At 41.7% G+C, this 26,238-nt stretch overlaps 1 protein-coding gene and 1 long non-coding RNA gene across 4 annotated transcripts in view; one reads left to right on the forward strand and one right to left on the reverse strand.

Annotated features, from left to right (window-relative positions):
- Positions 1-26,153, reverse strand: part of LOC111768856 (uncharacterized) — a 229,988-nt gene extending 203,835 nt beyond the window's left edge. The window contains exon 1 of one of the 2 annotated variants that reach the window (XR_011428649.1): positions 26,005-26,153. This is a non-coding gene — a long non-coding RNA (uncharacterized lncRNA). The remainder of the gene's footprint in view (positions 1-26,004) is intronic. The other variant, XR_011428648.1, reaches the window with a different exon arrangement.
- Positions 1-26,238, forward strand: part of ARHGEF4 (Rho guanine nucleotide exchange factor 4) — a 245,374-nt gene that overhangs the window by 128,355 nt on the left and 90,781 nt on the right. For both annotated transcript variants that reach the window (XM_070242227.1, XM_070242228.1), the window contains one exon: positions 8,262-8,388. In XM_070242227.1, the coding sequence (XP_070098328.1) occupies positions 8,262-8,388 (127 nt within the window). The remainder of the gene's footprint in view (positions 1-8,261; positions 8,389-26,238) is intronic.

Raw genomic sequence — 26,238 nt, forward strand, 5'->3', positions numbered from 1 at the left:
TTCCCTGGCCTCTACATCCCCGATGAAAGGTACCCCTGCCAGAGTCACTATCCAAAGAAGATAGAGTCCTACTGCATCTGGGGAAATAGTTCAATTCTTGCTACACTACCATTCTTTCATACATAAGATTTATATCACCAGTGGCAAGGAACTCACTTTAACAGTCTTTTAAAGAAAGATGCATTTTAAAGAAATATGTACAAACATTGGGTCCTCACCAATAGGCCATATTCTTGTCCGAAACTCAAAAGCAGAGTCAGGACCCTGGGGTTCCTAAAGAGTATCTTTGCCTCCAACTCCCAGCATCCCAGACAGCCCCTCCTTACTCTAATTCAATACTCTTTTTTCCTAGTGATTCAGTTGGAGCTAAGAATGTTTTCCTCCATGCTATTCTAACAAAGAGTGATCTGCCACTAATGGCCACTTAATGGAACTAAGTACAGTTCCTCATTATTCAAAGACTCCATATTTGTAAATTCGCCTACTCACTACAATTTCTTTGTAACCCCAAAATCAGTACTCAAGGCTCTTTTGCAGTCATTCATGAACATGTGCAGAGCAGCAAAAAATCTGAGTCACCCAACACCAGGTTCCCAGCTAAGGTGAAACAAGGCGATGCTCTTCCTTCTTATTTAGGCTCTTGTACTAAACAGATGTCCTTTTTGTGATCTATTTAGTGCTATGTTTTTGGCATTTTTGTGCTTTTTGTTGGTGGTTTTGCTGCTTTAAATGGCCCCCAAGCATAATGCTGATGTCTAATGTTCCTAAGCACAAGAAAACTGTGATGTGCCTTACAGAGAAAATACATTTATTGGATAAGCTCAGTTTAGGTATGAGTTCTAGTGCTAGGGCCTATGAATTCAATGGTAATGAATTAACAATATGGTACCTTCAGACAAAGGAAGAAGTTCACCGATCTGTACATGAAGCCATTCTGGAAAGTGCTAAAGTAACATCTGTAGTGTGTGATGGAACTATGGAAAAGCAGCTGAAATGTGAACTCATGAGATGATGACCAATAAAAGTGTAGTGGGCAGCATGTTGTGAGACTGAAAGCCAGAGAAATTTATAGTAAAATTCCCCAGGGTCAGGAAACTGTTGAACCCCTCTCGGCTGGTGCTGCCTGGTTCGCATGCTTCAAAAGACGATATGGCCTGAGAAACCTTCAACTTGCAGGTGAGGCAAGTTCTTCAGGTCAGGAAACTTCAGAAAAAATTTTAAAACACCTGCTAAGTATTATATAGGAAAACGCTTATGTGGAAGAGCAGGTTTTCAATGCTAATGAGATGGGCTTATTTCATAAGGATGTTGACAAATGAACTGATATAATGCAAACAGCATTTCTGTTATTTGCAGATATTTCCTATAATAGGAACCTGTCTATTTCCCCTAGGAGCAATGATTCAGTATTTGCTAATCCAGTGTTTTCAGAGACTTTATAGAATACAGCCAGCACAAATAATAAAAACTGAGTGTAACTGGAAGACCACAGCTCTAGGATGCAGGTATTCAGGGAAGCATGGGACTATGTGGATATAGAGCAGCCATAAGTAATTGGGACTCATTTATTCTATTTAACGCCTTTTTCCTGTGGAAGGGGTCCCCTTCCTTGCCCTTGCCCCTACCACGACCAGACTGCATTTGCAGTCACTCAGGTTTGGGACTTGATTGTCCATGCTGACAGGATGTTGTCCAGGTGTTTATCAAGGCACTATATTTCACCTAATTGAAAGGGCTGTAAGCCAGGAATTGAAAATATCTGGATTAAAGTGAAAATTAGTTTTGCTTATTTATTCAACATGAATTTGATTTAAAATATAATGGTGAAGCTCTAACATACTAGGCATTGCTCTGGGTGGTGCGGACATAAGAACTAAAGTGCTACCACAGAGGAATGCAAGGACGCTAGGGGATCAGAGGAGGGATGCTGAAGCCAACCTGGCAGTGTCAGTGACCCCTGACTCGAGTCCTGACCCGGCGTGTAGGTTAATCAGGAAGGAAGGTTACAAATGTAAGAAAGGCTGTCAGGGCAGAGAGAATATCATTAGCAGAGGCACAAGAGATGATGGTACCTTTAAGGAGTTTGGCTCAGGTGGTGTATAAAGTATGAGGCAGGGAGTGGCAGGAGATGAGACAGAGAGTTAGGGCAGGGCCAGGTCATAGAGCATTCTAGATGAAGAGCTTGTAGTTTGTCCTCTGGTCACAATATGAGGAGGAGCCACTGAAAGCTTTTAAGGGAAGAAGCAATACGGTCAGTTTATGTTGTCAATTGTATATTTTACATAGGATACTTGGTAGCAGAGTAGAGGATGAATTTGAGGGGACACCTAATAAGATATGAGGACCCGAATTAGCATGGTGGTAGCCAACATAGGTAAAATAATAAAAATTACTCTAATATTTACCGAGGACTTTCTATGTGACGTGCACCAAGTGATTCAAATGAAATACATTTAATGCTTATGGATGCCGTTAGATGCAGGTATTAATATTATTCTCATTTTTCTAGTGAGATAATCAAGGCATAAAGAAGACAAGAAATTTGGCAAAGTCACAGAACTAGCAGGCAGCAGCAGGCTTCAAGCCTAGGGCCTCAGGCCCCAGGGCCCATGTTCTAAACACCGCCTGACACATCCTAGGACAAGGCTGGAACATGTTTAGGAGAAAACCTATGGGATTTGGTTATTACTGGATGAGGAAGGTGATAGAAAGAGAAGAGTCTAGTGTGTCCTTGGATTTCAGCTAAGCAGCTGGGTACATGAATACTGATAACACTCCCTGAGACAGGGAGCATAGGAGGACATGAGGTGTGGAGAAAGGGGTAGAATGATAAATCCAGTTTTGCACTTGTTGAGTCAGAGATGCCTGTCGTTCATCCAAATGGATATATCCAGGAATTCTAGCAGAAGAGGAGGGGGCAGAACCCAGAACACCAAGAAGAGTCATTAAAAAGGAAGGAAAACCAGGAGAGAAGGCAAAGGAGTAGAGCAGAAGTGGTGGAATGGTGAGCAGTGTCAAACGCAGCAGAAAGCACTGAAAGTGGCTCGCTGGACTTCACCACGTGAACTTAATGATTGAGCTTTGTAGAAGCAGCGTAGGTCCGGGAGTGCGGGGAGAATCGGTACAGCCGAGTGAGGAGGGAGAGAGGAAGTGGAGGAAGTGAAGCAATAGAAACAGAAGCATCATTTACTCTTTCAAGAAGCTTGGCCTAGAAAATAAGGAGATTTGGGGCAAGTTAGGTTGCTTAACCTCTCTGAGCCTCAGTTTCCTCATCTGTAAAATGGAGATGTTAATATGTTTCTACCTTGTTGGGTTGTTGTGGGGATTAAATGAGAAACAATGGGCAAACTGTACAGTACATACCAGACACATAGAAAGTGCTAAATGAAAGCTAGGTCCTTTCCCTTCCTCTCTATCAGCCCCTCCCTGAACAATGAGCTTGACTCAGAGCCCAGAGGGATAAAAGATGAAGACAGTCACTTTCCAGAAGGAGCTTACAGTCTAGCTAGAGGGACAACACAATAATAAAATGTATATTGTAATTCAATATACATAAAACTGTACAGCAACTATCCTGCAATACACGTGCTGTAGCAATGCCAGCCACACACTGTTAACCAGGTAGGAGGTGTGCCTAATTCTGTGTAGAGGGAGCGTGGGGAAGACTGCAGAGAGGAAGAGGTTTCCCTGAGGAATGGAGAAAAGTTCACCAGGGAAGGCATCTCAAGTAGAGGGAATAGCAAGATTAAGGGCATGACAGTGTGGAATTCAGGGAGCATCAAGGGCATAGTGAGTGGTATGTGCGCGGTGGGAGAGAGTCTTGGCAGTGGTCAGAAAACAATGTGAGAACTCAGCCCAGCGTCAATCAACCTTGGCTTTATTCTATAAGCAACGGGCAGCCTTTTAGGGCTTAAAGCCTTTAACAGGGGAGTGACAAGACAAATGTGGTGTGGAGCAAGGATAGGAGAGTTAGGACAGTGTTTTAGTGATTCATGTGAGGGATGGCAATAAAAGTTTTATAAAAATTATACAGTCACTTGCTTACATGGCTATTTTTTAAAAATCAGATGTAATCTGGACTGCCTGAATACATCTATGTACAGGGTCCAGTTCCCCCTTAACCAAAATTAAAGTAGATTTCAATAGGATTCCAAGTCTAAGATTCTATGATTATAAAAAGCTTGAGGGCCAAAAGTTTGAGAATTCTGATAATTTAATAGGAAATGGATATTATATACTAGTTGAGTCAAATAATGGTTTGGTAGTTTCTTCTAGTAAACATAAAAAGATGTATTACAAGAACAATTACCAAAAAAGTGTGGCAAAGAATAATACAATGTAGCTTGAAAAAGTCAGAACACCAGGAATAATAGAGCATGTGTTGAAGGGATCAGAACACTACATCACTGTTTGCAGAACAGAATCCACTACCATGCATTACTTCGAAGTGTGTTGCTTAATTTCTAAGTAGGTGGAGACTTCCCAATTACCTTTCTATTAGTGATTTCTAATTTAACTCCATTATGGTCAGAGAAGCATACTTTGTATGATTTCCATCCTTTTAAATTTAGGTTATTGTTGTTGTTATCCTCACCAAGTATATGGTCTTTCTTGGTGAATATTCCATGCGCACTTGAAAACAATGTGTCTTCTGCTATTGTTGGGCGGACTGTCAGACAAACGTCAGTTACTTCCAGTTGGTTGATGCTGCTGTTCATTTTGTATATTCCCTTGCCATGTTTCTGTTTATTTGTTCTATTGATTACTGAACTAGAAGTGTTGACGTATCCAAACATAATTGTGGATTTTCCATTTCTCCTTTAAATTCTATCAGTTTTTGCTTCACACATTTTGAAGGTCTGGGGTTAGGTGCATACACATTTAGGACTGTTACATCTTCTTGGTGAATTCAGCCTTGTGTTATGTAATGTCCTTCTGTATCCCTGGTAATTTTCCTTACTCTGAAGTCTGCTTTTTCTGATATTAATATAACCACTCAAGTTTTCTTTTGATTAGTGTTTGTGTGCATATGTTTTCCCATCCTTTTACTTTGTATCTACCTTTATCTTTATTTTGGAAGTGGTTTTCTTGTGATAGCATATTATGCGGGGTGGGTGTTTTTTCATTAATCTATTTTGAAAATCTTTTAACTATGTGTTCTGAGTATTTACATTTAATGTAATTATTGATGTGTTTGGATTTAGATTTACCATGTTCTTTGTTCCCTCCTCTGATTTGCATTGCTCTGTCTCCTTTTACTGTCTTCTTTTGGATTATTTGGTTATTTTTTTAGTTTTAAATTTTAACTTATCTATTGAGTTTTTTTTAACTATATTTTCTTTGTTTTTTTTAAATACTCGCTCTAGGGATTACTATACATCTTAACTTTTCACAGTCTGCTTAGAACTAATATTTACCACTTCGAGTGGAATGTAGAAATCTTCCACCCATATAGGTCCCTTTGATGTCACCCTCTATGCTGTAGTTGTCATATGTCATCTGCATATATTGAAAACCTTAACAGACAATATTATAATTTTTGCTTTTAACTGTCAAATACACTTTAAACAACTTAGAGGAGAATAATAGTCTGTTATATCTACCTATATATTTACTATTTCTATCGTTCTTCCTTCAATTCCTGAAGTTTGAAGTTTCCCTCTGGTATTGTTTCCCTTCTGTATGCAGATCTTCCTTCAAAGTTTCTGTAGGGCAGGTCTGCTGACTATGGATTCTCTTAGATTTATTCACGCGAGATATATTTATTTCACCTTCTTTCCAAAAGTACTTTCACAGGATCTAAAATTCTGGGTTGACAGTTGGCTCAGCATTTTAAAAATATTGTTCCACTTCTTTCGGGCATCGATGAAAAGTCTGTAGTCATTTAAATGACTGTTCCCTTTTATATGATCTGTTATTGCTGTCTGGGTGCTTTCAAAATTCTTCCATTGTCTCTAGTTTTCAATAGTTTGATTATTATGTTTTAGGTTGATTTCCTTGGGTTTCCCTGTTTGAAGTTTGCTAAGTTTCTTGTTTTATCAGTTAAGGGTTTTTTTTTAAACCATATTTGAGATCTTTTCAGAAATTATTTCTTGATATTGTTCTGCACCACAATTTCTCTTCTTCTGGTACTCTGATGTCAGAATGTTAGACCCTCGTTGTCCCACAGGTTCCTGAGGCTCTGTTTATTTTTTCCAATCTTTTTTTCTCTCTGTTCTTCAGATTGGATTATTTCTATTAAGCTATTTAGAAATTTACTGATTATTTCCTCTATCATCTCATTTTGTAATTGAACTGTGACAATGAGTTTTTTATTTCAGTTATTATATTTTTCAGTTCTAATATTTCCATGTCATTCTTTTTTGCATCTATTTCCCCACTGTTATTTTTCATTCATTTTAAGTGTTCACCCTTACTTCTTAGAGCATAGTTATATAAGCTGCTTTAATGTATTTGATAATTTCAACAACTGTGTCATCTTGGTGTTGAGATCTGTTGTCTTTTTTCCCTTACAAGTTATTGAGATTTTCATAGTTCTTTGTTATCAAGTAGTTTTTTGATTGTATCTTGCACATTTTGAATATTATGTTATGAGACTCTGGGCCTTGTTCATTCCTATGGAAATTATTCTAAGTTTTAACACTATTAAGTTTTTCAGGAAACTGATCTAGTTTAGGCTACAGGCTTTCATTGGCCTTCAGGGGCTATGTTTCTTATGTCAGTCCAGTCTTCAAGGTGTTTTCAGTGCTGTTTGGATAATGAGGATCATCCATTAGTCTGGGACTTGTAAAATGTTCTATCTAAAAGTTCAGTTCTCAAAGACTTTAGTATTCTGTTTAGGCTCAGATCCACCCATGCATAGTTTGGGCATGAGTCCAAGAGTTCATAAACAACTTTATGGGATCATTTTCTTGAATTCCCTCCTATCTGCATTTTTTGAGGCACTTCCTGGTTTCCAGGAGCTCCCTCTTCCTGGCCTTTTTGCTAGAAAGCTGAGATTTCATTTTCCCACTCTGCCATACACTTCCTACAACTGTGTCTGCCTCTGGAGCCATGTGGCAGGAGACAGAAAGAGGAAAACATAAACCAGAGATTCTCCCCCCATGCTCTTGGGCCCACACTTCCTCTGGTCACAGAGGATTCCCCTCCCTGAGAGTTTTAGCGGTCTGCCTGGCCATCACTGCCATACTATAATGGGATTTCCCAGGAGTCTTGGGTGGGAGGAAACAACAACATAGAGGATTTCCCCCATTTGTTCAGACCCTTGGGGGCCCCTTTTCCCTCTCTTCAGACGAGAGAGGGGTTCTTTCGGAGTCCTTTTTGTCCACACCCAGTTTCAAGCTGCTGTTGACTTCAGGCCAGGGGATACCACAGGAACAAGAAAACAGGAAACTTACCACAGGATTAGTGTAACTTCAAATTCTGGTTTCCTTCCCCAAATGCCCTGTTAGCATTTACTTTCAGAGTCTTCAAATAACCGATCTATACATCTGTCCAAGGTTTTTAGTTGCATTCAAATGGAAGAGAGGGGTTGCAGTATGCTACTCCGTCTTCATCCTTGTTTGTATATTTATGTTTCCAGATATCACTAAAAGAATTTTTTAAGCGCTATTACTTAATAGTATGAAGGATACAAAAGATAAGGAAAGGGAACAAACGTTTATTTGAATACTGACCACAGCTTTTAAGTTAATACAATAACCTTATAAAGTAGACAAAACTGGGAGGGGCCAAGTTTATCTCTGGATGGTGGGATGATAAAGAAAGGGACAATATCCCTTGTCTTCGCAAGACCTCCTATAACCCTGGTCCTTACTGTCTAAAGGTGAGGTCTGTCTCATAACTATGAGATGCCAGAGACTTCATGAGTTGCATTTTAATTAAGTAGCCCTAAAAGAATATGCCTTAGCTAAAACTATTAACAGTTTTGCTTTTGGAGAAATGTTGGGCTGTGTGGCTGACCGGCTGGGAGAGATTCAGGGGTTTGGAGACCTCAACATCCTCATTTCACATTGTTGAATGATAACCTCTTCTGCCATGGTTGCCACATATGGCCATACAGGTTACAGACTACCAGCTACAGGAGAAGCTTTTTTTTTCCTCATGGATTTCAATGTGAATGACACCTCCTGGAGCTGTGTGCATTTTGGCTGTGTGCTCTGCTCACAGCAAGGTCCTGGACAATTAAAAAATTATGATGTGGCAATGACAGCAGGTCATCTTGTCTTCATTTACTCTCTGCCTCTTTCCTCCTCTCCCAGTGTTGGAGGAAGATGACTGTTACCTCTCCAGAGACTCTGAATTTGCCTAGAAGAAGCCATCCCTTCTCCCAGAGTGCTCCAACAGGACTGAACCACCTGTGCTGGCCGGAGGACAGACCGGACACTGGTGAGTTAGGTGCCTCTCTCTTTTGTTTTACACTTGGATGTCCTGGAAAGAAGGTCAAGAAGTAAGAGTGTGTTGTAGACTGCTGTGTTTACTTGTCTGGCAGAAGTAGCTTGAAGGTGATCAAGATAAACCATTGTCTCTTATCCCTTCAATTAGGAAGAGGTTCCTAGCACCCAGACAAAGGGAATTCTTGGTTTGGGGAAGATTCCGTTATTGAATCCCCAAACCTGGCTCCATTCGTTTATTTTGAGCAGAACTAATGATCATCCCTTGGGCGTTGTAATAGGATATAACTTGCAGAAGAAATAATCACACAGAGAGCCATCTCTCATCTAGTGATGGAACTTGAGTGTTTTCCCTTCTGAGGGACGAGCCTCTTTCTTGAGTTTTATGGCAGCCTCTCTGAGTCCCTTTCCCAAAACTATGGCAAACAGCATCACATCACATATTTGTCCATAAAAGGGCTAGCTTTTGTGCCAGAAGGAAACTGGGCCCCAGTGAGAGCCAGAATGGGGCCTCCTCATGCACAGCCACTGCCTTTCCTAGACCTAACCTAGGAGGAGCTGGACAGGCTGAAAATGCTCAAGGCCTCCTGGTGGAAGGACAGATGTTGGGTATCAGGTCTTGAGCAGCTGCAGATTATGTTAGACAGCAACTCACAGTCTAAAAGCATCCGGCTGGCTGGAAGGAGAGGCCAAATCTGGTGCTTAAGAAGGATAAAGAAGGGTAAAGCCCTAGACAGGTTGAAAAAGCAAAATGGCGTTGCCTGTCAAACATGTACTTCATCCTGACTTGGCGAGTAGGAATGGGACTGGCATTCAAGGCTGTCCGCACTTTGGTCCTGTGAAGCTAAAGACCTGTAGAAAGCCGATAGAGTTAGCAAAAGATGATATGGAGAGCAGTGGTCAGGCTCTGAGCATTAAAGTGGCATATGCCATGCTAAGGAGTTGGCTCTGATGCAGACCTGAGTCTTGAGCTCTGACTCTGACTCAGTGCATACTGGGTGCTGGTCCTGGGGGAGCTGGCCACTCAGATTAGCTGGTGGACATGCTTATTTTCCATTAGCAAATGTATGCACTTATGCTGCATCGTGCAGTGGACTTTTATGCTTTCCCATATATGGCTGTGATCTTAAATTCACAGTAAGCAAAGTCATGAAAAGGAGTTTGACAACTACTGAAAGAATCTTTTCAAGGGAAAAAATATTTCTAACACAAGCTCTTCATTAAGTCATGGAATCATTTAGAGGCTTCTGGAAGGGGCTTTCTTCCAGCAATAATCCTCAAAGCTGATTTTGGCCCTTGAAGTTAGAAGCTTCTTACAAATTCAAAGTTTAATAATCATGTTTTCCTATTATTTCTTAGCCTCATTCGAATTAATTGGCAGATGAATTTAATATTGCAGAATAAGAAATAAAAACCCCTCAGTGACACAGGTGGCCCTGCATGCCTGCATACCAAGAATACTGCAGCTGCACGCCACACAGGGGTGAGACACTAGGCACCTCCCTCCATTTCTCTGTAGCTCAGATTCCTTTTTATTCAAAAAAGGAGTGATAACACCTGTCTTCCCATTTCACCAGGGGAATGTGAGGGTCAAATACTGTGAGCTTGGGTCTCTATATTGAGCTTAGGAAAGCTTTCTTTCCTTTAATTATTGCTTCTACTCCAGCTGTTCCAAACTTCTGGATTTCTACTTTGTATAAATTGTATTTCCAGTTTCCATCCCTGGAACCTCTCATCATTTTCCCTTTTTGATTCTTTTTTCTCTCAGTTCTGGCAGAATTTCTCAGTTTTATCTTCCACTCTGTTTTTCTGGTTCTATCTCACCTGCTGTTCGTTGCCTTTACCAGAATGTATGATTCAGTGATCATGTTTTTAATCTCCAGTAAGTCTTTCCAATGTCCTCTTGAAACTTGTTAAAAACAGAAAATTGGGAATTTTTTAAAATTTTGTTCTGTTCATGTTTTATAAACTCATTTCCAAACTCATCTGCTTTTCTTTTGACTGGCGGTTTTTTTATAGGAGAAATTTCTCTATTTGCTTATCTTTCCAGCCATCAATCCTTCCCCAGCAATGGCTGTTATCAAGCAGCATTGGAGACAACATCCTTCCAGAGATTGTTACAGGTTTCTGTTAAAATCCTTCAAACACATCTTCCTATGGAAGTAGGAAGTGAAACGTTAAGCTCTCCTGTATATCAGGAGGTCAGTCACCTCGGAGGGAGCTGTAAGCAGTCCCAGCAGAAAGCTGTGCCTCATTCCAGCATTTCTTCTCCATGTTCGAAGGGGTAGCCAAGAATTAGCCTGATGTGGGAGCATGCCACTCTGCCCCGCAAGTCGGCGCCCAGGATAAGCTCCACCATGTCCTCTCCTCTCTGAGTGGAGCCAATAGAGTCAGATAGGACTTTCGAGTCCCCAGCACACAGCATCACGTGAAGCCCTCCACGGCCCACACCTGTGACTCAGGGAGGGTTTGTAGGGTTTTACCAGGAATTTCCCTACCTTCCTTCTAGTTGTACTGTTATGTCAAAGCTATGGGTCACTTCTTCCTTCAAGCCAATTATATTTTTCTTGTAGACTGTGGCTGACTAGTGGTTGATACCCTTCCCCAGTTTCTAATGCTGGTAAAGGAATTTCTCCATTTTCTTAACAGCTTTATTGAGATATAGTTCACATACCATAAAACTCACCCATTTAAAGTGTACAATTCAGTGTTTCTTAGTCTATTCACAGATATGTGCAACCATCATCACATATTTCCCTATTCTGGATTTGCACATGAATGGAACCATATAGGACCTGGTCTTTTGTGACTGGCTTCTTTCACTTAGAATAATGTTTTCAAGGTTCATCCATGTTGTCACATGTATCATTCCTTTTGATGACTGAATAATATTCCATTGTAGGGATGTACCACAATTTGCTTAGCCATTCATCCACTGATGGACATTGGGATTGTTTCCATCTTTTGGTTATGTTAAACAGTGCTGCTGTAAACATTCATGTACCAGTTTCAGTGAAGACATATATATGCTCTCATTCACACACCTAAGAGTAGAACTGTTGGGTCAGATGTTACCTCTGTATGTTGAATCATTTGAGGAACTGCTAAGCAGTTTTCCAAAGTGGCTGCACCACTTTACATTCCCATCACCACTGTAATTCCTGCAACATCCACATCCTCACCAACACTTGTTATCTGACCTTTCAACTCTGGTCAAATTAGCGAGTGTAAAGTGGTACCTTGCTGTGGTTTTGATTTGCTTTCCCTTTTCATGTACTTATTGGCTATTTGTATATTATGTCTTCCTTGGAGAAATGTCTATTCAAATCCTTTACTCATTTTTTAATTGGCATATTTGTCTTTTTTTAGTGACTTGCAAGTGTTCTTTATATCCTGGATACACGTCTCTTACCAGTTACATGATTTACAAACATTTTCTCCTATTCTGTGGGTTGTCTTTTCACTTTCTTGATGGTGTCTTTTGAAGCACAAAAGTTTTTTTAAATTTTGATGAAGTCCAGTTATCTATTTTTTTTGTTGTTGCTTGTGCTTTTGGCATCATATCTAAGAATCCTTTGCCAAATTCAAGGTCATGATGCTTTACCCCTATGTTTTTTCTAAGAGTTTTATAGTTTTAGCTCTTACGTTTAGGTCTTTGATATACTTTGAGTTCTTCTGCATGTGGCTATCAAGTCGTCCCAGCACCATTTGTTGAAAAGACTATTCCTTCCCCATTTGAATGGTCTTGGTGCCCTTGTCAGAAGCAAACTGACCAGAGGGGCTGGCCTGGTGGCACAGTGGGTAAGTCCATGCGCTCCACTTTGGCGGCCTAGGGTTCACAGGTTTGGATCCCAAGCACAGACCTAGCACCAGTTGTCAAGCCATGCTGTGGCGGCATCCCACGTAGAGTAAGGAAGATTGGCACAGTTGTTGGCTCAGCGACAATCTTCCTCACACACACAAAAAAAGCAAATTGACCATAGATGGATAGGTTTATTCCTGGACTGTCAGTTTTATTCCACTGATCTGTGTGTATCCTTGTGCAGTTCCACCCTGTCTTGCTCACCACTGCTGTGCAGTAAGTTTGGGAAGTAGAGTGCTCCTACTTTACTCTTCTTTTTCAGGAATGTTTTGGCTATTCTGAGTCTCCTGCAATTCCATGTGAATTTTAGAATCAGGTATCAACTTCTAAAAGAAATCGGCAGGGATTCTGATGAGGATTGTGCTGAATCTGTAAATGAGTTTGGGGAGTATTTCCATCTTAACAATACTGAGTCTTCTGATCCATGAACATGGGATTTTTCCCCATTTATTTAGATATTCTTTCATTTCTTTCAACTATGTTTTGTCATTTTCAGAATACAAGTTTTTACTTCTTTTGAAAAATTCATTCCTAAGCATTTTATTCTTTTTGATGCTTTGTGAATGAAATTGTTTTCTTAATTTCATTTTCATATTGTTCATAGAAAGTGTATAGAAATACAATTGACTTTTTTATATTGATCTTGTATCCTGCAGCCTTGCTGAACTTATTTATTAGTTCTAGTAGTTTTTTTAATGGATTCCTTGGGATTTTCTATATACAAGATCATGTCATCTGTCAATATAGTTTTACTTCTTCCTCTCCAATCTGGATGTCTCATTTCTTTTTCTTGCCTAATTGCCCTGCTTAGAGCCTCCAGTACAGGACAGCTGAACAGAAATGACAAGAAGGTACATCTCTGCCTTGTTCCTAATCTTAGGGGGGGAAGCATCCCATATTCACCAGTAAGTATGATGTTAGCCTGAGGTTTTTGTAGATGCCCTTTATGAGATAGAGAAAGTTCCCTTCTATTTCCAGTTTGTTGAGTTTTTATCATGAGAGGGTGTTGGATTTTGTCAGTGCTTTTCCCATGTCTATTGAGAGGACTGTGCAACTTTTGCTCTTTATTCGATTGATATGGTATATTGCATTAATTGATTTCCAGATGGTAAAGCCCCCTTGCAGTTCTGGGATAAATCTCACTTGGTCAAGATGTATAATTCTCTTTATATTTTGCTGAATTTTGTTTGCTAGCATTTTGTTGAGGATTTTGGCCTCCATATTCATAAGAGATACTGGTCTGTAGTTCTCTTTTCTTGTAATATCTTTGTCTGGTTTTGGAATCAGGGTACTATTGGCCTCATAAGATGAGCTGGGAAATGTTCCTTTCTCTTCTATTTTTTGTAATAGTTTGTGAATGATTCGTATTAATTCTTTTTTTTGAAGGTTGGTAGAATTCAGGGGTGAAGCCATTCAGGCCTGGGCTTTTCTTTGTAGGCAGTGCTGTGATTACTGACTTGATCTCTTCACTTGTTATAGGTCTATTCAGGTTGTCTATCTCTTCTTGAGTGAGTTTTGGGAGTTTGTGTCTTTCTAGGAATTTGTCCATTTCATCTAAGTCATCTAACTGGCTGGTGTACAACTGTTCATAGTATTCCTTTATAATCCTTTTTATTTCTCAAGGTCAGAAGTAATGATGTCCCTTCTGTCATTCCTAATTCTACTAATTTGAGTCCTCTTCTTTCTTAGTGAAACACGTTCAAGGTCTGCCAATTTTGTTGATTTTTTCTAAGAACCAGCATTTGGTTTCATTTATTTTCTCTATTCTCTATTTCTATTTCTATTTCTCTCTCTCTCTCTCTCTCTCTATATATATATATATATTTTTTTTTGGTGAGGAAGATTGCCCCGGGCTAACATCTGTGCCAATCTTCCTCTATTTCGTATGTGGGATGCTGCCATAGCACGGCCTGATGAACAGTGCATGGGTCCTCACCCAGGATCCGAACCTGCAAACTGCACCCATGAACCCCAGGCCACCAAAGAAGAGCATGTGAACTTAACCACTGTGCCACCAGGCTGGCCCCAGTATTTCTCTATATTTCTGTTCTCTATTAATTCCTACTCTACACTTTAATATTTCCTTCCTTCTGTTTGCTTTAGGTTTAGTTTTGCTCTTCTTTTTCCAGTGTCATAAGGTGCAGATCTGGTTGCTGATTTAAGATCTTTCTTCTTTCTGTGTGTGTGTGTGTGTGTGTGTGTGTGTGTGTGTTTGTAGCTGCATGGATTACTTTTTATTTAGAGATAACTGTAGGCTCACGTGCAGTTTAAGATATTACGGAGAGATGCCATGTCCCTTCCACCCAGTTTCCCCCAATGGTCACATCTTGCATAACTCTCATACAATATCACAAACAGGAAATTGCATATACAGCGCACGAACCTTATTCAGATTTCACAGTTTTACGTGCATTCATTTTCTGTGCGTATCTAGTTCCATGCAGTTTTATAACATGTAGTTTCCTGTGACCATCATGGTCATGATACAGACCGTTCATCACCAGGATCCTACCTACTACCCTTTTATAGCCACGCACCCCCCCAATTCTCCTGTGTCCCTAATCTCTGGCCACCATTCATCTGCTCTCCACCTGTATAGTATTGTCTTCTCAAGGATGTTATATAATTGGAATTATACAGTATGTAACCTTTTGAGATTGGCTTTTTTCACTCCACATAAATCTCTTGAGAGCCATCCTAGTTGTTACATGTACCAGTGTTTGTTCTTTTTGACTACTAAGTACCGGTGCATGGTGTGGAGGAACCAGTTTGTTTAACCATTGAGGACGAAGGACATTTGGGTTGTTTCTAGTTTTAGATTTATGAATAAAGCTACTATGAAGATTCATGTCCTGGTTTTTGTGTGAAAATAAAGTTTTCATTTCTCTGGTATCAATGCCCCAGAGCACAACTGCTGGGTCATATGGAAGTGCACTTTCAGTTTTTCTAAAAAACTGCTGTATTCTTTTCTAGAGTGGCTGCACCATTTTATATTCCCACCAGCAAAATCTGAGTGATCCAGTTTGTCTGCATGCTGGCTATTATCACTATTTTTTGTTTTAGCCATTCTTTTTTTTTAAATTATTTTATGGAGGTCATATTGGTTTCATAACAGAACTTTCAGGTGCACATTATTTTTATCAGTTTCTGTATAGACTGCATCATGCTCACCACCAATAGTCTAATTTTCCTAAGTTACCACATATATGTGCACCTTTTCCCCTTTTGCCAACTCCCCAACCCTCTTCCCCTCTGGTAACCACTAATCTGTTCTCTTTGTCCATATGTTTGTTTATATTCCACATATGAGTGAAATCATACGTTGTTTGTCTTTCTCTGTTTGGCTTATTTCGCTTAACATACCCTCAAGGTCCATCCATGTTGTTGCAAATGGGAGGATTTTGTCTTTTTTCTGGCTGAGTAGTATTCCATTGTATATATATACCACATCTTCTTTATCCAATCATCAATAGATGGGCACTTCTGTTGGTTCCACATCTTGGCTATTGTGAATAATGCTGCAATGAGCATGGGGTGCATAAGTCTCTTCGGATCACTGATTTCAAGTTCTTTGGATAAATGCACAGTAGTGGGATAGCTGGGTCGTATGGTATTTCTATTTTTAATTTTTTTGAGGAATCTCTATACTGTTTTCCATAGTGGCTGCACCAGTTTGCATTCCCACCAGGAGTGTATGAGGGTTCCCTTTTCTCCACATCCTCTCCAACATTTGTTATTTTTTGTCTTGGTATTATAGCCATTCTAACAGGTGTAAGGTGATATCTCATTGTAGTTTTGATTTGCATTTCCCTAATAGTTAGCGATGTTGAACATCTTTTCATGTGTCTGTTGGCCATCTGTATATCTTCTTTGGAAAAATGTCTGTTCATATCCTCTGCCCATTTTTTTCTTTTTTTGAGGAAGATTAGCCCTGAGCTAATGTCTGCTGCCAATCCTCTTTTTGCTGAGGAAGATTGGCCCTGAGCTAAGATCTGTGCCCATTTTCCTCTACTTTATATGTGGGACGCTTGCCACAGCACGGCTTAATGAGCAGTTTGTAGGTCCACACCTGGGATCCAAACCAGCAAACCCTGGGCTGCTGAAGCAGAGCACGTGAACTTAACCACTAGACCACTGGGCCAACGCCCCCCTCCCCCGCCCAATTTTGATTGGGTTGTTTGTTTTTTTGTTGTTGAGTTTTGTGAGTTCTTTATATATTTTGGAGATTAACCCCTTGTTGGATATATATGATTTGCAAATATTTTCTGCCAGTTGGTGGCTTGTCTTTTGGTTTGCTGTGCAGGAGGTCTTTAGCCTGATGTAGTCCCATTTGTTTATTTTTTATTTTGTTTCCCTTAACTGAGTAAACACAGCATTTGAAAAGATGCTGCTAAGACCGATGACAGAGTGTACTGCCTATATTTTATTCTAGGAGTTTTATGGTTTCACATCTCACTTTCAAGTCTTTAATCCATTTTGACTTAATTATTGTGTATGGTGTAAGATAATGGTCTACTTTCATTCTTTTACATGTGGCTGTCCAGTTTTCCCAGCACCACTTATTGAAGAGACTTTCCTTTCTCCAGTGTATGTTCTTGGCTCCTGGGTCCAAGATTAGCTGTCCAAAGGGAAGTGGTTTTATTTCTGGGCTTTCAATTCTTTCCATTGACCTGTGTGTCTGTTTTTGTGCCAGCACCATGTTGTTTTGATTGCTATGGCTTTGTAGTGTATTTTGAAGTCAGGGATTGGGATGCCTCCAGCTTTGTTCTTTTCTCTCAAGATTGCCTTCGTTTTATCGGGTCTTTTGTTGCCCCATATGAATTTTGAGAGTCTATGTTCTATTTCTGTAAAGAAGATCATTGAGATTCTGACTGGGATTGCACTAATCTGTAGATTGCTTTACGTAGAAGAGACATTTTAACTATGTTTATTCTTCCAATCCATGTGCATGGGTTATCTTTCCAATTCTTTATATCACCTTCGATTTCTTTCAATAATGTCTTATAGTTTTCATTGTATAGGTCTTTCACCTCCTTGGTTGAATATATTTCTAGATATTTTGTTCTTTTTGTTGCAATTATAAATGGGATTATATTTTTTACTTTCTGCTAGTTTGTTATTAGAGTATAGAAATGCAACTGATTTTTGTAAGTTGATTTTTCACCCTGCAACTTTGCTGTAGTTGTTATTTCTAATAGTTTTCTGATGGATTCTTTAGGGTTTTCTATATATAAAATCACGTCATCTGCAAACAGTGAGTTTCACTTCTTCCTTGTCAATTTGGATCCATTTTACTTCTCTTTCTTGCCTGATTGCCCTGGCCAAAACCGCCAGTACTATGTTGAATAGGAGCGGTGAGAGTGGGCATCCTTGTCTTGCTCTTGTTCTCAGAGGGATGGCTTTCAGTTTTTCCCCGTTGAGTATGATGTCTGCAATGGCTTTGTCATATATGGCCTTTATTATGTTGAGATACTTTCCTTTTATACCCATTTTATTGAGAGTTTTTATCATAAATGGATGTCGGATCTTGTCAAGTGCTTTCTCTGCATCTATTGAGATGATCATGTGATTTTATTCCTCTTTTTGTTAATGTGGTGTATCACATTGATTGATTCGTAGATGTTGAGCCATCCCTGTGTCTCTTGTATGAATCCCACTTGCTCATGGTGTATGATCCTTTTAATATATTGCTATATTTGGTTTGCTAATATTTTATTGAGGATTTTTGCATCTATGTTCATCAGCGATATTGGCCTGTGATTTTCCTTCTTTGTGTTGTCCTTGTCTAGCTTTAGGATCAGGGTGATGTTGGCCTCATAGAAAGAGTTAGGAAGTGTTCCATCATCTTGTTGGAATGGTTTGAGAAGGACAGATATTAAGTCTTCTTTGATTCTTGGGTAGAATTCTCCAGAGAAGCCCTCTGGTCCTGGACTTTTATTTGTTGGGAGGTTTGTGATTACTGTTTCAATCTCTTTACTTGTGATTGGTCTATTCAGATTCTGTTGTCATTTTCCTTCTGCTCTGCAGTGTTAATATAGTTCTTCTTCTTGTCTGATGAAGTGGACCTTAGCCGGAGCATAGTGGTAGTGTCTGCTCGCTGATTAGACCTGCCATACTGGGGGGCAGCAGCTGTGTTTTTCTGAACCTGCCACATCTGCTGGAAGTTGTGCCAGTAAGGCTTGTCTCGCCTGCCCACTGCCCGCCACTGCCTGGCATGTCACATATGCAAGCGCGAGCACTCTCGTATGCATCCACTGCCCTGGCTGGCCTGCTGAGTTGGTGCTCCAGGTGGCAGGGGAGGGAAGGGGCGCTTTCTTTCACACACTCAAGCCCACTCAGCACCCACTGGCAGCCCAGGTGGGTGGCAGTGCCCACCCTGTGGCTGAGCTGCCTTGGTGTGGAGTGCTCCTGGGGCTGGGATGCAGCTCCAAAAGGGAAAGTGTTCACGGGGAGGCCTACCTCTTCCCCACATGCACGTGGCCTCACAACCCAGATCGCTGCCACTGGGCAGGGGAAGGAGACCTGCTCACCTCCTTCCAGCACCTGGGGTCCAGCACCACCACCGGCAGCCATATGGCTGCCTGCACCTCTCAGACATCCTATTGTGCTGTGTGGGTGTCCTCTGTTGACTAATGAATGTCCTTTTGGTTGTGTCTTAGGGGGGACAGACCACGGGAACAGCTCACTCTGCCATAATAGTGACATCGCTCTCTTCCTTTTTTTTTTTGAGGAAGATTAGCCCTGAGCTAACATCTGCCACCAATCCTCCTCTTTTTGCTGAGGAAGACTGGCCCTGAGCTAACATCTGTGCCCATCTTCCTCTACTTTATATGTGGGACGCCTGCCACAGCATGGCTTGTCAAGCAGTGCCATGTCTGCACCCAGGATCTGAACTGGCAAACCCCAGGCCGCCAAACCAGAACGTGTGCACTTAACCAATGCGCCACTGGCTGGCCCCCACTCCCTTCTTTCTTAATATAGACATTTATAGCTATAAATTTCCCTCTAAGCACTGCTTTAGCTGTGTTCCATAAGTTTTGGCATATTTTGTCTTCATTTTCATTTATCTCAAAGTATTTTCTGATTTTTCTTTTGATTTCTTCTTTGATCCATTGGTTACTTACGAGTATGCTTTTTAATTTCCACATATTTGTGAGTTTCCCAAATTTCCCGTTATTGATTTCAACTTCATTCCATTTTGGTCAAAGAACACACTTTGTATTATTTCTGTCCTTTAAAATTTATTGAAGTTTGTTTTGTGGACTAACGTATGGTCTATGCTGGAGAATGTTCCATGTGCACTTGAGAAGCATGTGTACTCTGTTGTTGTTAGATGGTGTCTGTATGGATGTCTCTTGGGTCTAGTTGGTTTATACTGTTGTTCAAGTCTGTTATTTCTCTGATCTTCTGTCCAGTTCTATCAATTATTGAAAGTTGGGTATTGAAACCTCTATCATTGTAACTATGTCTCCCTTCATTCCTGTCAGTTTTTGTTTTATCTATTTTGGTGTTCTGTTATTAGGAGTATATATGTTTGTAATCGTTCTATCTTCCTGATGGATTGACCCTTTTATTATTAAATGCCCCTCTTTATCTCTAGTGACTTTCTTTTTGTTTTAAAGCCTATTTTATCTGATATCAGTACAGCCACTCCAGATTTCTTGTGGTTGCTGTTTACATGATATTTCTCTTTCCATCCTTTTACTTTCAATCTATTTGTGTTTTTGAATCTATGGTGTGTCTCCTGTAGACAACATATGGTGAGTCATGTTTTTTATCCAGCCTCACATTCTCCATTTTTTGATTGGATTGTTTAATATACTTACATTTAGTGTTATTATTGATATAGTTGGATTTAAATCTGCCAGTTTACTTTTTGTTTTCTATATGTCTTCTCTTTTTTTGTTCCTCTATTCCTCCTTTACTGCTTTCTTTTGCAATGAGTGAATATTTTTTAACGTATCATTTTAATTTCACTAATGATTCTTGCACTGTATTTTTTGAGTATTTTTTAATGGTCACTCTAGTGTTTAACATATACATCTCAACATATCAGAATCAACTTCAGATGTATACTAGCTTAATTCCAGTAACATACAGAAATATTACTCCTATATAGCTCTATTCCCTTTCTCCCCTTTGTGGTATTATTGTTATATTTATTACATCTATTAATGTTACAGACACAACAATTAAAATTATTACTGTACCACGTCATCATTTTCCTAGCCATTCCAGCTTTGCTCCAACCCACCTCCTTTGTGCTACTTTTGGCAGATATATTCCATTATATTACATTTCTGTATCTTATAGGCCAAACAATACATTTTATACATATTACTTATACAATTGCTTCTTAAATCAGTAAAGAGAAGAAAGGACAAAAACAGGAGTTTATGGTATCTTTTATGATTATACAATTAGCTTTACGAATGCTGTTTTTGTTCATGTGAATTCAAATTATGAGCACTGTTTTCAGTCTGAAGAACTTAGTATCTCTTGTAAGTTGGGTCTGCTAGCAACAAATTCAAAGTTTGTTTATCTGAGAAAGTTTTTACTTTGCCTTCACTTTTGAAAAATAGCTTTGCTGGATATAGGACTCTTGGTTGACAGGTTTTTTTCCTTTTAGCACTTTTAACATGCTATCCCACTTCCTCTGGCCTCCACAGTTCCTGCTGCAAATCAGCTGTTAACATCAGCTGTTAATATCACTGAGGTTCCCTTGTAAATTACACATCATTTTTCTCTTGCTGCTTTCAGGTTTTCTTCTTGTCTTTTGCTTTCTATGACTGTCTGTTTGTGGGTCTCTTTCCATTTATCCTACTTGGAGGTCGTTGGGTTTTTTGGATGCATAGGTTATTGTTTTTCAATAAATTTGGGAAGTTTTCAGCCATTATTTCTTTGAATATTTTTTCCTCTCCTTTCTCTCTTCTCTTTCTGGTACTCCCATTACACATATGTTGGTGTAGTTAATGGTGTCTCATATTTCTCCAAGGCTCTGTTCACTTGTTTCATTCTTTTTTCTTTCTGTTCTTACACTTGCATAATCTCTATCAATCTCTCGCCAAGTATGCTAATTCTTTTTTCTGCCAGTTCAAACCTACTGTTGAGACCCTCTAGTGAATTTTTATTTCAATTATTGTAATCTCTAGAATTTCCATTTTTTTTAAATAATTTCTATTTATTTATATTCTCTATTTGATGCAACTGTGTCATCATGCCTTCCTTCACTTCTTGGATCGTGATTTCCTTTAGTTCTATGACCATGTTTATAATAACAATTTGAATTCTTTTTCTGATAAATCTGACATCTGGTCACTCTCACAGGCAGTTTCTCTTGCCTACTTTTTTTCCCAGTGTATGGGTCATACTTTCCTGTTTCTTTGTATGTCTCATAACTTTGGGTTGGAAACTGGATGTTTTAGATAATATATCATAGCAACTGAGAGTCCTGTCCCCACTCTGGGCTTCTTATTGTTCTCTGCTTATTTGTTTAGTACCTGGGTGAGCTGTTTTAATGAAGTCTGTTTCCCGTCCCAGTGTCAAGGCTCTGACGTTGCTCTCTGGAGGTGCAGCTGTGGTATGCCCACAGTCCTCCTTGGATGACAGTGGTGTGGCAGGGCTCTGTCTCTCTCCCTGACCACACTAGGCTTTTCAGCTCCACAGATGGCAGCTAATTGCTCTACTGTTTTCAGCAATGCCCCGGGGCATAAACTGACCTACATACTAATCCAAACAAATTCTAGCTCCTTTGAAGGACTAGTTTCAGGGGTCTGTGTTTGGTATTTGTTCTGATCCCACAAGGGCTCCTCCCAAATATCTTATTTTTGGTTCTTTCCTGCAAACTAAGGGGGTTACCATCTAGACTGTATCTTCATTAGATCCATGAATCTCTTCACAAATGCCGTTCTCCACAACCTCCACTGTTCTTGAGAGCACTTCTGGGTGAAAACTTCTCCATGCTCTATTACAAATGAGGGCAGTTCCTTTGGGAAGAGTTAGTAGCTATCTATTTTACAGCCTCCCTACAGTCACAGTTTCCCCCCAGGCAAAATCCTGGAGCAATGGCAGGCTTCTCTCTGAGTGACACTCAGTGAAGGGGGGTGCAGTGGCCTGCAGTCCCCTCAACTGGTCTCTCCTGGAAGGGAATCACAGCCTGATAAGCAGGGGGAAAGGTTCTCGAAGCCCCGGTATTCTCAGTGTGTTCAAGAAGGGAGCCCCCACTGCTCAGCCATTCCCACCCAGGACTTCTCCTCGGCAGCAGGTATTCGGGGTCAAGGTGAGAAACGCTGCTCCCCCAGGGAAGGAGGCTATCCACCTGGGAGCTGGGGAAAGTGGGCGCCCTATGACCGGGCATCAGCCCCCCGAGTGGAATCTCTGCCTCACCAAACAGGGAAGCAGGAAGGAGAAGTGGTCTTGGTTCAACTGTCACAGATTCTCAACTTTCTTACTGAATTTTCACTGATTTTCTTAAATAGATGTTTCTTTATTTGCTGTTTCCCTTAGGACCATTTCCAGAGGTTTTCAATGGTTATTTTAAAATAATTCTCACCAGCTTCACTGGGGGAGTGGGTCAGTGGAGCTTGTCACATTGTCTCGCCTGAAGTAGATCTCCATTTTCCCTATTATTATAACGCATTGGTCATTCCATGAGAGTCTTGGAGGAGATAAGGCAGCTAACTGAGCTCATGGCATAGGTACTCAACGTCAGGATCCATCGCTTCAGCTTCCTCATTATATCCCCAACAGCTAGCATTATGCTCTGCACAGAGTAGGCTTGCAGTGTCACTTACAAATGACACTAATGACATTCCAGCAAGAACTGCCTGGAGAATCCTCAAAATAGTAAGGAAGGGAATTAACAGTTACACAGTGGTTCAAAGCATGGAGGGGAGCAGTGAAACCAATCCCACCACTTCCTAGGTGTGTGGCCGTGGATTACTCTGAGCTTGTTATTTTCAACTGAAAAATGGGGTTAATATTAGTACCTATCAGTTAAAGTTTTTCTGGAAGTAAAATAACATATGCAAAGTATTTAACATCTAATATAAGCTTAATAAATAGTAGCTAATATTTCAGACATTGCTAGACACTGTTGCATATTTACATATCAATTCATTTCGCTTTCATATTAATCCTGCAAAAATAGCTGTTAATATTGTTATTTGATTGGTGAGGAGGGAAAGATTCAAGAAGGTTAAATAATTTGCCCAAGGTCACGAGTTGTAAGAGACAAAATCAGGATTTGAACCCAGATCTCTCTGGCTTTAAGCTTCTTTCCATCCAACACTTGTAGAAACTGAAGTACAGGGTTAGTTAGGAAAGACTGGACAGAAGCCGATCTCAAGGCTTAGACAAGCTTCCATCCCATTCCGTGTCTGTTTATACAAGTACAGTCAAATTGCAACTCCTGTTTTCACATCACTGACCCAGCCTCAAGAAACGCTGATCCTTCTGTGCTGACCTTTCTGATAAAGACATTATATCACTATTAATTCATATATATATATACACACACACACACACCCAGAAATACATATAATTATAAAGCTACCATGTGATGGTAAGAGAATCAAAATCTGCTCTCTCTCAATAGTAACAGAAGTGGAGCCTATAGGTTTTATGGGGAAAGAAACTTGCCAGGTGGGGGCGAGGTGCTAAGTCTTGCTGCACCACCTCCTGTCCCCTACGATTCCCTGAAGTTGTGGGGTAAGCATTAATTTCAGCCATCAGCACTATGGTCTTAAGAAATATGGATCCCTTTCTCACACCGGAGCTCAAACAGGACACTGTTCATCACTGCAGTACAGCTGAGACTGAGGTAGCTGATTCAAATAAGACTTTACTGAAGTCCCAGGGAGATTTAAAAGAGGAATGGACTGAGGAAAAGCATGGTGCAGGGCTGTCTGGCTGACACAGTGGTTCGTGCCGGCTGGCCCGGCCAGGCTGCTGCCATCTGAGCACGACTGTGCACTCTCCACTCAGGACCACACATCGTCTTCTCAAAGTCCTGACCAAAGAGCAAGAACGCTGTCTTCCTGCCTCACTGGCCCGCTCCTAACACTGGGACACAGCCGTGGGTAAGGATCCGCTGCCCTCAGTGCATGTGGTCCACGGGGGGGCAGACAACAGGTAAATAACAAGCCGCTGACAGATGGTAATAAGTGCTGGGAAGGAATAAATGAAGTCTTACTGAGGAGGCATCATTTACTGAGAGCTGAAGGCTGAGAAGGAGCCAGCACCTTGAAAAGCAAAGAGGCTTCCAGGTAAAAGGAACACTAAGTGCAAAGGCCCTGAGGCAAGAAGGTGAAGGAGCAAGATGGCCACAGTGGCTGGAGTGCAGAGAGCAAGGGACAGGGTGGGGATGAGAAGAGGTAGAGAAACAGGTCGGGCAGAACACACAGGGTCCCCTGCAGGGTTTGAAGCAGGAGTGGGATGTGCTGTGATTTCTACTGTGGTGCTCCCTCAGGCTGCTCTGTGGAAGAGGCTAACAGACTGAAGCTATCTACCATACACAGTACGGCAGTGGTGGCAGTAAAGCAGAAGAGAGTCATGGACAACTCTGACACTTATTTTGGAGGTAGAATCCACAGACTTGCTGACGGATTGGGAGGGGTGTCTCTTGATCCGGGCCTCACACTGGAAATGGCCCTCTCCTTCCTGAGCTGCTTGTCCCTGCCCAGGGCTTATCTCACAGGCCTCAAAGGGCAATGCAGAAGACGCACGTGGTGACTCCCCCTTGCATAAGGGCCTGCCCTCAGGAACAGGGGAGGGAAGGGCTGCTCTTCCTGAGGACAGGAGAGAATGGAGTGGGTGGGAAATGTGCAGTGGGAGGAAAGGCACACAGGTTCCCCAGATGAGTAAGGTAAACTGAGGGACTATCTTCAAGATGCAGATGTGGCTGAGTGACCCCCCAAGTGCCCATCAGCTGAACTCCTACCACCACTGGGATTACCTTTGCTGTACAGAGCTTTGACTTTACGTAAAGGTCTGATTCTTAACACCAGCAGTTGTTAACATACTCATCCGGCAGACGAGGTGACAGAGTGCCCGCAAGGAGGGGTTAGGGTTAGGGTGAGCATGCATGGTCCCTTTTGATACAGAGACAGGAGCACATATGGCTTAGGAAGGAGATAGGCTACAGGAGAGGGACCCCGAATGGAAGGAAGAGGAGAAGACGACCACTTTTCCAGCATCCACCCTCTACCAGCTGGTGTGCTGAGGCGGGGCAAGCACCTCTCATTTCATCCTCACCATCATTAACCCGTCTACCACTTTACACTAGAACCAGCTCCCTATGGCTTCGTTCCCTAACTGCTATCCTCCAAAAAACAAACCCCTGGAATCCCTGGCTCTATGTCATGTGCTGTGTGGCTCCCATTTTCGTTTGTGCTTGTCACTGGACTTTTCCAGACACTTTCTAAAATCGTTCAGCGTGGACGGTGACTCTACTTTTTATGGCCTCTTGATCACTACAGAGCACCGGGCCAGCGTCCCCCGGGCGAGGCGCGCTACTGCCGGCCCGCGGTCGGGAGGGTCGCGTGTGCCGCGTGTTCCCCGCGCGCGTGGCGGGGTCGGGGACGAGCGGCAAGTCCCGGCCAAGCGCGCTCCCCGGCCCCGCTGTGCAGGGCTGCCCGCCTAGTCTCTGCCCCAGGCTGCGCGTGGCCTCCGCCTGCGTTCCCGCCCCAGATGGGCAAGTCTGAGCTGGATCCTTAGGAAGGAAAGCGAGCGCCCGCCGGCTCTACTCACCACCACGGCTGCGGGGTGTCTGGGCGTCCCTCCCGCCGATGACCCAGTCCTCGCACTCGCCTGCGAACGCCGGCGGCTGGGCGCAGCTCGGCGGGCACCTAGGGCGGCCGGCCCCCGCGCGCCGCGCCCGCGCCCGCCGCTCCAGGTCTGCGTGCGCGCGTGCGTGAGCGCGTGCCGGCCGGGCCCGCGACCCGCAGCGGGGTCGCCGCCGCGGCTCAGCGCCCGCCGGCCGGG

The sequence above is a fragment of the Equus caballus genome, chromosome 18 (assembly GCF_041296265.1).
Source record: "Equus caballus isolate H_3958 breed thoroughbred chromosome 18, TB-T2T, whole genome shotgun sequence".
In the NCBI taxonomy this organism is placed as follows: Eukaryota; Metazoa; Chordata; class Mammalia; order Perissodactyla; family Equidae; genus Equus; species Equus caballus.